General features: G+C 39.3%; 1 protein-coding gene across 2 annotated transcripts in view; it reads right to left on the bottom strand.

Annotated features, from left to right (window-relative positions):
• TASP1 (taspase 1) overlaps positions 1-12,654 on the bottom strand; it is a 663,695-nt gene that overhangs the window by 45,449 nt on the left and 605,592 nt on the right. The window contains exons 12-13 of one of the 2 annotated variants that reach the window (XM_089690788.1): positions 5,272-5,382; positions 4,582-4,899 (exon numbers count right to left, since the gene is read on the bottom strand). In XM_089690788.1, the coding sequence (XP_089546914.1) occupies positions 4,760-4,899; positions 5,272-5,382 (251 nt within the window). In that variant the 3' untranslated portion in view covers positions 4,582-4,759. Of the gene's footprint in view, positions 1-4,581; positions 4,900-5,271; positions 5,383-12,654 lie in introns of those variants that run through there. The other variant, XM_089690787.1, reaches the window with a different exon arrangement.

Raw genomic sequence — 12,654 nt, 5'->3', positions numbered from 1 at the left:
AATAATGTGAAATGCTTCTAATTATATCAAAGAAAAATAAGATGTATGCTGAAAAATTCCAATCTTGTCCTGACACAGGAAACAATCCTGCTGATATTGAATAGTATTTGTAACCTCTTCATAGCCCTGGATATTTTTGTTTATTCGTACAGGAGAGATTTCAATCAGCCAACCACTTTTTAAAGTATGACTAAAGGCAAAACTTTAGTCATACTTTAGTATTATTGCATTTAAAAAACAGAGCTTTATGGATCCATGTTGGATCTATGGGATGGTTAGGTCTGGAAAAACAAAAAGATACGCAGACTATTTTTTTTACTTCTGGACTGGGATAGACTTGGAGGTAAATGGATGCATGTCTGTTTAAAACCCCCTGCTTATAGCCATACATGGCCCTTTTGATTAGGTTTACCTGAAAAACTCCCAGACTAACCTTATTGTATTGCTGGTGTGCAAAAAAGGTTTGGATTTAAATACAATCTACGTCTAAAGAGACCCTGTCACATAAGAAAATGTTTGAACAAACCACAAACCTGTTGTAAGAAGAAACAGAATACGTACCTCTGCTGCCATTCTGATCCTGAGATATTGTCCCTCGAAGTCTGCTAGGAAACCGACACTTACGGAAGCATTGATCTCCTATGTCCCCTGCAGTTTTCACTGATTCCTCTTCCTGAACTCAACATCATTACAGGATATAGTAGTCAAGTGGTTATCAGCAAGTGGAAACAGTGGGAATTGCAGGGAACTCAGGAGATCAATGTAGCTTTCCCAGAAACTTTAATGGACAATTTTTTTTTAGAACTGGTGTGGTGTTCCACTGCATGAGAGAGAAGTATCCTGTTTCTTTTTTTTTTTTTTTACAGGTATGTGGCTTCTCAAACATCATACTTACGTGACAGATTGTCTTTAAAGGGAATGCACATCCAATGTATTTTTAGACATACATGTAAGAGATTGATGTAAATAATGTTATATATATCTTATAAAAAATTATATCTAGTTATAGCTTTTAGGTATGTGTGCATCAAGGGGGCAGCTATATTTACTGATTACATAAACAGTTTAATTACAGTTTAGTTACAAAACCAATGTTTTTGGTTTACTGCTTCTTCTGATAGTGCAGGTCTATGAGTAGCCTGAGTGACTGAATACAATGCACTCCAAAAAAGAAATGCTAATAGGCCTTTAACCACTTGAGCTCCAGAGGATTTACCCCCCTTAATGACCAGGCCTCTTTTTGCTACTCGGCACTGCACTAATTTAACTGATAATTGCGCGGTCATGCAATGCTGCACCCAAACGAAATTTAAGTCCTTTTTTTCACACAAATAGAGCTTTCTTTCGGTGGTATTTGATCATCTGTGCACTTTTTATTTTTCACGCTATAAACAAAAAAAGCCCAAAATTTTGAAGAAAAACAAAATTTTTTACTTTCAGCTATAAAAAATATATAGTAAACTCAAAGTTGGTTATAAATTTAGGCCAAAATGTATTCTGCTACATGTTTTTGGTAAAAAAATCCCAATGAATGTATATTGATTGCTTTGTGTGGAAGTTATAGCGTCTACAAACTATGGTATAAATACTGCAATTTACTCCATTTTTCTGCTATACAGCGCTGCGCTAGTTTAACGGACGATTGTGCGGTCATGCAATACGGTACATAAATGAAATTTACATCCTTTTTTTTCCCACAAATTAAACTTTCTTTTGGTGGTATTTGATCGCCTGTGCGGTTTTTATTTTTTGCGCTAAAAAAAAGGCTGTCAATTTTGAGGAAAAAAAAACCTATATTTTGGACTTTTTGCTATAAAACATGTTCAGTAAAAAAAAATGAAAAAATCAAATTTAGTCATAAATGTCTGCCAAAATGCATTCTGCGACATGTCTTTGCTAAAAAAAAAAAACAACAATACGTGTAAATTAATTGGTTTACGTGAAAGTTATAGCGTTTACAAATGGCGGGAAAGATACTGGGATTTTTAGGTTTTTTTTATACTAATTATGGCGGCGATCAGTGAATTATGGCGGGGATCAGTGACTTATGGCAGCGACCAGCGACTTATGGCGGGACTGCGGCGGACATTCTGACATTGGGGGGCACTGACTTGGGGTCACTGACATCCCCAAAAACACTAATACAGTGATCAGTGCAAAAAGAAAAACACTGACACTGTACTAATGGCACTGGGGAGGAAGGGGACAACTTTATTTTGCAGGGAAGGGTTATCTGAGTGAGGGGAGTGTTTTACTAGGGGGCGGGGGGGTGTGCTGGACGGGACAAGGCTGATCGAGAGAAACTCTTCTGTCTCGATCAGCTCGTCCTCGAGCTGACAAGGAAGTGACAGACAGCACAGCTACTGCAGCTGTGCTCTCTGTCACTGTTTACCGCCGATCGCCGGGAAACAGCCGTTAAGGACCGGCTGTGACCCGGCGACTGACATTCGCGGCGGTGATCGGCGGGACAGATAGGGCGGCGGCGCGCCTCGCGCACGCCCCCTATCCGTTTACAAAACACACGTTTTAAAACGTGGTTTTGCCTGCCAGTTCTGCCCTGCCGCCATATTTCTACAGTGGCAGGGCGGCAAGTGGTTAAGCAGCATCATTGTAGTGTCTAACCTAGACATTTCTATATACAAATGATGGGCTAGTGAGCATGTATCAATCTTAAAATATCTTTTTTCTTAGGTTAATGCTGCAATAAAAAGCAAAATATGTGCTCAATGAAAAGGCTGTACTCTTACTTTAAAATAGTGGACAGGTTCACCTGAATAAATTTGTTTTAAAATGTAAATGTAATTTTTTCCCTTGTATCTAAATAAGGCAACCACTTCCTCCAGTTTACATCCTTTCGCAAGTACCCTAGAGTTCTGATCCAGGCAAAAAAAAAAAAGACAAGAATGAACTTTCCACCTCTAAGGAGTATTATGCTTACAACAGCAGGTACCGAGTATTACATGCAATTTTCAGAGGGAAAAAAGGACACCATATGCCCCAACTATTATTGTGTCAGCATAATTTGAGTAAAGCTGTAACATACATGATGGAATTCCATACTGGCAATATGTAGACATTCACATTTTCCCTCTTTTATACAACTGAACAATATGTGTAACTTGTACAAAAGCCATGCGGCTGGTTTAATTATCTGTTTAAATACACTTATGTAAATCTTAGTTTGGATTGTAAATAGCTGCATCTGCTCACTGTCAGAGAGAAATGTCCAAGTCAATTTTGATTTCTTTCACAAACTAAGCACACTTGTTTTATCCTGCTTATTCCTAGGAGGGGGAAAACGGGGTAACTGGAAACCACATCACCAATCAGATTTATACTTGATACATCAAATGCTTGTTTTGCTATTTTTGAATAGATAAAATTACCCTTTTACACACAGGATATTATCCAGAGCTAAGCTATAAACAAATTTCTTAGCAAGCTGGAAGAAAGTCTTTTTTATCTGGCAGGCATATGTGAAAGGAACGGGCTTCTCAAAAAATATTCACAAATCCTTTTCTTCATAAGTCACATTTATTTGCTTCACAGCAAAAAAAGTTGGTAAAGCCGTTGGGCTTACAAGTACACCCAAACTGAAGAATGGCATTAAGAAACCTTCTGATATAATATATGCAACAGAAGCACCATGAAAAGAGCACAAACTTATTCTGTTTCAAAGTTATTTAAAAGGGGTAGGTGTTAAATTTCTATTAAAATGTACAGGTTTATTGAGCACTGTTGTATACAGTAAACACTGTCAAAAACCTAATCAATTTAAGCAAAGTACATGCTTAAAAAAATAGTTACTTCTCTTGATCAGAGGCCACACAAAAGCTTAACTTTTATCTGCATTTACTAATGGTGTTCACATCCAGAATTGGTAAGTACTTTCCACTTCATGTTTGTATTAAAGTTTAGGTTTAGCTGAAACTTCATTTATTTTAGCTTTAAATAAACACATTAAAAATAACTCTAATAAAGCACCAAACAACAGTAAAAACCTTCCCCACTATGCAAAACTGAAAAAAATCTTTTGGCTGGACATAAACTTTAGGGGTAGGCGTGTTTAAATTAAATGACTCCAAATACTGAAATGAAAGTAAAAGAGCAGGAAGGGTATGTTTTTTTGTCCAAGAGAATTTAACTTGCTGATAGTGTAAGCATGGTCATACCCTAGCAAATATTTACACTGCATGTAATCATACGGTGTAGTCGGGGATGCTCAATTTTCATACTTGCAGTGGCTTAAAGTGATTTCTCTGGTGCTTCCTTCTTCTGATATCAGCATGTATCACCTTTTACAAGTTGTCCTGACACCAGAGATAAAAGGATGATGGGGGAGGAGAGCTCAGCACACATCTTATCTACTCACAACACGGCTCTGCATCATTCCTTAGTTCCTGTGCTGTTTATGAAGGGGTTTGTGTCCCTTTCCTCCAATCAGCTCTCACACACTGTACAAGAACTCTAACTGCAGCTCCCCACCCCCCTCTTCTGTGCTACTGAAAGATGTGGAAGCATTTTATCTAAATTCAGCACTTTTGAAAGGATGTGGAAAAGAGAACACTGCAGATAAACAAGTAAAACTTATGTAGTTGGATTTATTTAATCTCTGTGTATCATCTGAGGCTTTTCACTTCACTGAGTATATGAGAAGATTTAAAACCACTTTAATTCCTTATACAGTACAAGGAAAACAATAGTTGCAAGTGATCCACTGATCAAATTATTTGTCTCTGTTCTAGGGTTGACTTATATGCTAGATAACATTCTTGGTTGTTCTTGGATTTTGAGTGAACATCACCCTGAGATAACATACATGCTCCATGCAGACAGGGTTGCTTTTGGGATCTGAATGCACAACCTCAGTGGTTGGCACCAAACACTTAAGCTGGTCATCTATGGGTAAAAAAAAAAAAAAAAAACACTCGAAAATTCGTTCACATTTGATAAAGACCTGTTGAATGAGCATGCGATTAAGCCATTATTGATACAACATTTTTCTCCCACTTGATGACATATTGTCATTTGTTTACAACATAAAAGGTACATTTTTTGTCGACTACTCATGCTTTGAAAACGGTTTGTTGGCACTACAAAATTCTGACATGCTGGTGCATTTTTTTGCCATAAATCTTTGCATTTCAAGAATCAAAATAAGCCCACTAACATTAAGAAAGCTGAATGATCAAGTGTTTCAAATGATTTTTCTACCACTCTATGGCCAGCTTTACAGTACTAAGCCGTTGTGCTGCTGAAATACAAACTTACCAATAAATTTGTTTTGCATAGACTCTAGCAAAGCTTGGTGTGCATCTTCTGCCTGTAGTGCAAGGGAACACTCCCTAGCAAGTATGGTCCTGACAAGGTGCTCACCACAGCCTTCAAAAAAAGGAGAAAAAACAAAATTAATACTGGCCACTATGCCATCCTTTTTGCATTCTCTAACAACTAACATCAATACATATGTTGTTCTATTATAATTACATGAAATGCTAAAAGTTTAAATAATTAATCTACTGCAAAATGAATTCACATTCCATTAACATTTAAAAGTGTAAGGCTGCAAGCAAAGTAATTAACCAAGCGTCATGGAGTTTGAAAGTGTGCTTTAAAATAGAATTCTTGAGCAAAAATATAGACAGAGTAAAAGCTGGAACAAGAATAGGTCAACAATTCTCTACCTTTTCAGAAATCTCTTACTTTCTAAATAGAATCGTTAAACAAGATCGTATTACCTATGTAGACACTACCAACAGAACTCTCTCTGCAAAGCTTTAATTCCCCTATTTCCCTGTGTGACACAGAGAAGTCATTAGTGGGGAGATCACACTTGGTTGGTCTGCTACGCTGACCAGATTTGCTTTGCAAGCTGTAAAAATAGATTGAGAGTAAACCTTCTGACTAAAGCCCTGTACACACGGCCCAAATATTGACTGAAATCAGCTGGTACAGTAGATACCCGCGGACATTTTGCCCGTGTGTACGGGTCCTTATTTGACAGAAGGCGATCTCACGGCTGGGTTCAGTTGAACGAGCTTGCTCGAAAACCAGCACCCGATTAGAATTCAATCAGCGCTCTCAGTCAATGGATGACCAGTGTGTTCTGCCGGGGTGGGTTGGTGTGGGGGGGGGGGGGAGGGTTTGGGGAGTCTCCGTCAGAACACAATTGCTTCGCGAGGAGATCACTGAACTAAAATTGCATCGTTCGTAGCTCTTCACGTACTGTGTGTACCTGGCTTTAATCAAACAGTGAAACAAAGCAAACCCATAGCACATCCAACACAATATATTAGGACAAGGAAAAATAATTTTGACTTACCTGTAAAATATCTTGGGCGTACAGTACAGGACAAGGGAAATATATTCATATCCATAGGCATAAGAGCATACCTTCAGTTGACTGGATACTGGCAAGCTTTTGAGGACATGGATAGAAACAGGCTGGGGGATGTCCACTTTCAAAATCCCCCATTTTGGAATATCAGATTGAACACATTTTGATGAACAGACCATTCCCCTTGGTCCAAGTGGTAGTGAGGGAGCTTAGTTTTCACTCTTGACCCTGTTTCTTGAACTGTCAAAAATCCGAACACTCCTCCCCAGACTGATAGACTTGTAAGGATTTTCCAGTGGTAGGGGAGGAAAGACTGGGGTGGTGATACATCAGGATAAGGATTGTTGCATAAAGAAGAGGAGCATATTTAAGTTGAGAGAAAGAGGCTTTTTCCATGCCAACAAAAGTGTTATTGGAGAGATCTTGAATGGAACTGGGAGCCCACAGTCCCATTTTTACAGGGTGATTCTGTCTTACTTGTCCACAATGCTGGACTATATATAAAGTCCAGGCTTCGCCCGTCACAGTGGGCATATCCCCAAAGGGGTCTTCAGGGATTCCACGACCCTGGACCTGTATAGCACCCTGCAGCTGACAATGCGTTGCATCAAGTACCAAGGTGAGTGCCCATTATAGGCGGACTCCAAAGTATAGGGTCCGGGCACAGCTCCCAAGGTTTTACCTGAGGTTGCACCGATCCAAATGCACTGCTTCTGTGTAGGCATGAGAAAAGTGTGAGGTGTTGTTTGACAAATTCAAACAAAATAATAAAAGTAATAAACTAGGGAAGCAGATTTATCTGCAAGAGAAGAGGTTCATCACCTTCAGACACTAGCACAAAACTGGAGGATTAAAAGGAGTGGGGTAGTGTTATAGAGAAGGCGCCCCAGGGGTGTGTGTCCTCAAAAGTTTTCCAGTTTTCAATCAACTAAAGGTATACATCCATTACCTATAGTGTATGAACAAGTTTCCAGTCTCCTGTACTGTACTCCAAGATATAGAATTTACAGGTAAGTCTAAATTCTTTTTTTCCTGGCCTCAATTGTATGGATGTGCTTTGGCATTTCTTTTGATGTACGGTTTGATTAAGTCAGAAGGTTGACTCTTACTATAATCTTACAGCTTGCAAAGCAGACCTTGTCAGACAGACTAGCGGACCAAACAAGTATGATCTCCTTGCTAATGACTCCTTTGTATCTCACAGGAAAATGGGGGAATACTAGATTTGCAGAGAGCGTTCTGTTGGTAGTTAGTACATAGGCAATAAAAACTTGCTTAAAGATTCTCTTTAGAAAACAAGAGATTTTAGAAAAGAAGAGTCATTTACATAGAAACACTCTTGAAGAGGTCATGTGCTGTATGATTAGGATAGAAAGATTTTGATTGGTTGCTATAGCTACTGCAGTAAATGCAGCTTTATGGGGTAAGAGAAAGCTGAGTATATTCCTTTGTATTTACATTGTACTATAATGCTTACATTGGGCACAGTTATACTATAAAAGTTTCAAGAAACATTATGATTCTTTCTGCACCTTCATGTACCTGAGAGCATTGATGTATGATGAGCTATGTAAATCTTCCCAAATTAATGTCCTATTTAGTTTTTGTATTAAAACAACATTTTTGTGATTAGAAAAAAATATTTCTAAGGTTTGTTTTGAGCCTTCCTCCTGTTAGATTTAGGTCATGCATTAACCTTAGTTACACGTATAATGTACTGTATTTAAAGATTGCATGAAGTCCCTCATTTTGCTTATTCACTCCCAGCCTTACATATTAAACTGGACCTTCACTCACATTTTTAATGTTCTATCCATCTTGCACCCCCCACCCCCATCAAATCTATTATATATATACATACATATATATATATATATATATATATATATATATATATATGTGTGTTATATACTAACTCACACACACTATATTGCCAAAATATTGGGACGCCTGCCTTTACATGCACATGAGCTTTAATGGAATCCCAGTCTTAGTCTGTAGGGTTCAATATTAAGCTGGCTCACCCTATGCAGCTATAACAGCTTCAACTCTTCTGGGAAGACTGTCCACAAGGTTAGGAGTGTGTCTATGGGAGGGTTTGACTATTCTTCCAGAAGCGCATTTGTGAGGTCAGGCACTGATGTCGGATGAGAAGGCCTGGCTCGCTAATTCATCCCAAAGGTGTTCTATTGGACTGAGGTCAGGACTCAGGCAGTCCAGTCAAGTTCCTCCACACCAACTCGCTCATCCATGCCTTTATGGACCTTGCTTTGTGCACTGGCGTGCAGTCATGTTGGAACAGGATGGGGCCATCCACAAACTGTTCCCACAAAGTTGGGAGCATGAAATTGTCCAAAAGTCTTGGTATACTGATGCCATAAAAGTTTCTTTCACTGGAACTAAGGGGCCAAGCCCAACCTCTAAAAACCGACCCCACACCATAATCCCCCCTTCACCAAACTTTACACTTGGCACAATGCAGTCAGGCAAGTACAGTTCTCCTGGCAACTGCCAAAACCAGACACATCCATCGGATTGCCAGACAGAGAAGAGTGATTCATCACTCCAGAGAACTTGTTTCCACTTCTCTAGAGTCCAGTGGCGGTATGCTTTATGCCACTGCATCCGATGCTTTCCATTGCACTTGGTGATGTAAAGCTTGGATGCAGTTGCTCGGCCATGGAAACCCATTCCATGAAGTTCTCTACTCACTGTTGTGCTAATCTGAAGGCCACACGAAGTTTGGATGTCTTTAGCTATTGACTCTGCAGACAGTTGGTGACTTCTGCGCACTGTGCGCTTCAGAATGTGCTGACCCTGCTCTCTCATTTTACATGGCCTACCACTTGGTGGCTAAGTTGCTGTTGTTCCTAGTTCCTTCCACTTTGTTATAATACCACTAACAGTTGGCCGTGGAATATTTAGTTACAAGGAAATTTCACGGATGCAACCTATCACGGTACCACGCGTGAATTCACTGAGCTCCTGAGAGCGACCCCTGCTTGATATACAGTGAAGGAAATAAGTATTTGATCCACTGCTGATTTTGAATGTTTGCCCACTCACAAAGAAATTATCAGTCTAAAAATTGAATGGTAGGTGTATTGTAACAACGAGAGATAGAATAGCAACACAAAATTCAAAAGAAATGCATGTCTAACAAATTATGCACTGATTTACATGTTCATGAGGGAAATAAGTATTTGATCCCCTTCACAAAACATGACTTAGTACTTGGTGGCAAATCCCTTGCTGACAATTATAGAGGTCAGATGTTTCCTGTAGTTGGCCACCAGGTTTGCACACATCTCAGGAGGGATTTTGTCCCACTCCTCTTAGCATGATCCTCTCCAAGTCATTAAGGTTTGGTGGCTGACGTTTGTCAACTCAAACTTTCAGCTCCCTCCACAGATTTTCAATCAGATTAACGTCTGGAGACTAGCTAGGCCACTCCAGGACCTTAAACTGCTTCTTCTTGAGCCACTTCTTTGTTGCCTTGGCCGTGTGTTTTGGGTCATTGTCATGCTGGAACACCCATCCATGACCCATTTTCAATGCCCTGACTGAGGGAAGAAGGTTCTCACCCAAGATTTGACAGTACATTGCCCTGTCAATCTTCCCTTTGATGCAGTGCACTAGTCCTGTCCCCTTAGCAGAAAAACACCCTTAAAGCAGACTGTTTCCACCACCATGTTTGACAGTTGGGATGTGTTCTTGGGGTCATAGGCAGCATTCCTCCTCCTCCGAACACGGTGAGTTGAGTTGATGCCAAAGAGCTCAATTTTGGTCTCATCTGACCACAACACTTTCAACCAGTCCTCCTCTGCATCATTCAGATGTTCAGTGGCAAACCTCAGACAGGCCTGGACATGTGCTTTCTTGAGCAGAAGGAACTTGCGGGCACTGCAGGATTTCAATCCTTGTCGGCTTACTGTGTTACCAATTGTTTTCCTGGTGACTGTGGTCCCAGCTGCCTGGAGATCAATGACAAAATCCTCACGTGTAGTTCTAGGATGATTCCTCACTGTTCTCATGATCATTGACTAACAGTTGTTTTGTGTTTCTTCTATATGAAAATGATTGCACCAACTGTTGTCACTTCTCACCAAGCTGCTTGGCGATAGTCTGGTAGCCCAGTCCAGCCTTGTGTAGGTCTACAATCTTGTCCCTGACATCCTTGGACAGCTCTTTGGTCTTTGCCATGGTGGAGAGTTTGGAATCTGATTGTTTGATTGCTCCTGTGGACAGGTGTCTTTTATACAGGTAACAAAATGAGATTAGCAGCACTCCCTTTAAGATACTGCTTCTAATCTCAGCTTGTTACCTGTATGAAATATACCTGGTATCCAGAAATCCTGCTGAATGATAGGGGATCAAATACTTATTTCCCTCATGAACATGCAAATCAGTGCATCATTTGTTAGACATGCATTTCTTTTGAATTTTTTGTTGCTATTCTGTCACTCAGTGTTACAATACACCTACCATTCGATTTTTAGACTGATAATTTCTTTGTGAGTGGGCAAACATTCAAAATCAGCAGGGGATCAAATACTTATTTCCTTCACTGTACCTGAATCCAATGATTTGGAGGGGTGTCCCAATACTTTTGTCAATACAGTGTATGTGTGTATGTATTTATTTATTGCAGGTACTTATATAGCGCCATCAATTTACGCAGCGCTTTTTACATATATATTATACATTCACATCAGTCCCTAACCCTCAAGGGGTGTACAATCTAAGGTCCCTAACTCACATTCATACATACACATACTAGGGCCAATTTAGACAGGATACAATTCATCTACCAGCATATCTTTGGAGTGTAGGATGAAACTGGAGTACCCGGAGGAAACCCACACAGGCACAAGGAGAACATGCAAACTCCAGGCAGGTGGTGCCGTGGTTGGGATTCGAACCAACGACCCTAGTACGGCCAGGCGGAAGTGCTAACCATTTAGCCACTGTGTTGGCCATGTATGTATATATGTGTGTGTATATATATATGTTTATTTATTTATGTTTGTCAGAGCACGCTCTGTTCTGCTTCCCCTTCCTTGCTCAGGGAAGGATTACATGTTACCCTATCCCAATCATGTATCCCAGGAGGCTTTGAGGCTCTGCTGTTGCATGTGCAGCGTCATCAAGAGACCAGCTGCAAGAATCAGAAAAGACAGCTGACCTCCTGATGACTATAATTTAAAATCCATCTCCAGCCCATTTTTTATTTTAGATCTAGATAGATAGCATTTTTGAAATCTCTGTCAGATTTTTATTACTATTACAATGCCCCCTGTAATTATGTCTACTAAAAAGGAATCTAACCCTAACAAACTCTGGTTAACAAATGTGCTTTTTTTTTTTACTATAACCCCATTGGAGACATTTTCTTTGCTTTTTGTTCAGGTGAGCAACTATAAATTAAAGAAAAACCTAATATAGGTTTGAACACTTCTGCCCTCTATTCAAAATGTTGTCTGAATTTGGGCTTTAATAGACTAACAGGATTTTTCAGTAACCAATCCCCAGAAAGATGTACCCTTTAAGAATGCATATTTGGTAAAGCATAATGCAAGTTGCCAATAGGAGTCAAATCATATTGTATAGTTCTTTGCACTCTCTAAATTTTATAATGAAGTATAAAAATAGACCAACAGAGAAATGTACTAAGAATATATTCATCTATGGATATATCTAACTACCACTGCATAAACAATTGATCATGTCAGTTAGTATGCCACACAAAAATCACTAAGTACTCCTGATTATTCCTTCTATTTTCCAATTCCCTTGGCATCATGCTGTATTAAACCATTTAATTGTAACAAGCACTTAGTTTGCCCTAAATAGGTATAACTAATTACTATTTTGGAATAAATCATGACATTGACCACTTGCATTTGTAAGACTGAGTGAGTTTGAATAAACACTTGCTAATAATTTATGCAAACCTCTGATTATCGATCTCTTTGAGCTAGTGTGTTTCAGAATAATAAATTGTTCTAAAGAGTGGAACCAATATTCTATAGCTTTTCACTTTTCCTTTATTTAGTAAAGCTGGAAACAATTAAGGTACAAGCTGCCAAATACAGGAGCTGTATGCACAGATATAATCTGTAGCTTTGAAATACTCAATCCATGTGATGACATGCATGCACGAAGTCCATAGTATCTAAATATGGAACATATCAATTATATGGAGTACACAAAACCAGATGGCAACAGATCATGCACTAGTGGCTCTCTAGCAATAACACACAGCCTTCCATCTACTGGACAAATTAATCCGGCTGTTTTATGGGGCATTCTTGTCT

Source organism: Staurois parvus, unplaced genomic scaffold, assembly GCF_062004578.1.
Source record: "Staurois parvus isolate SC_StPar_1 unplaced genomic scaffold, SC_StPar_1.0 ptg000543l, whole genome shotgun sequence".
Lineage (NCBI taxonomy): Eukaryota > Metazoa > Chordata > Amphibia > Anura > Ranidae > Staurois > Staurois parvus.
Note: the sequence above shows the minus strand (reverse complement) of the source record. Positions and strands in the feature narration are given on the sequence as shown.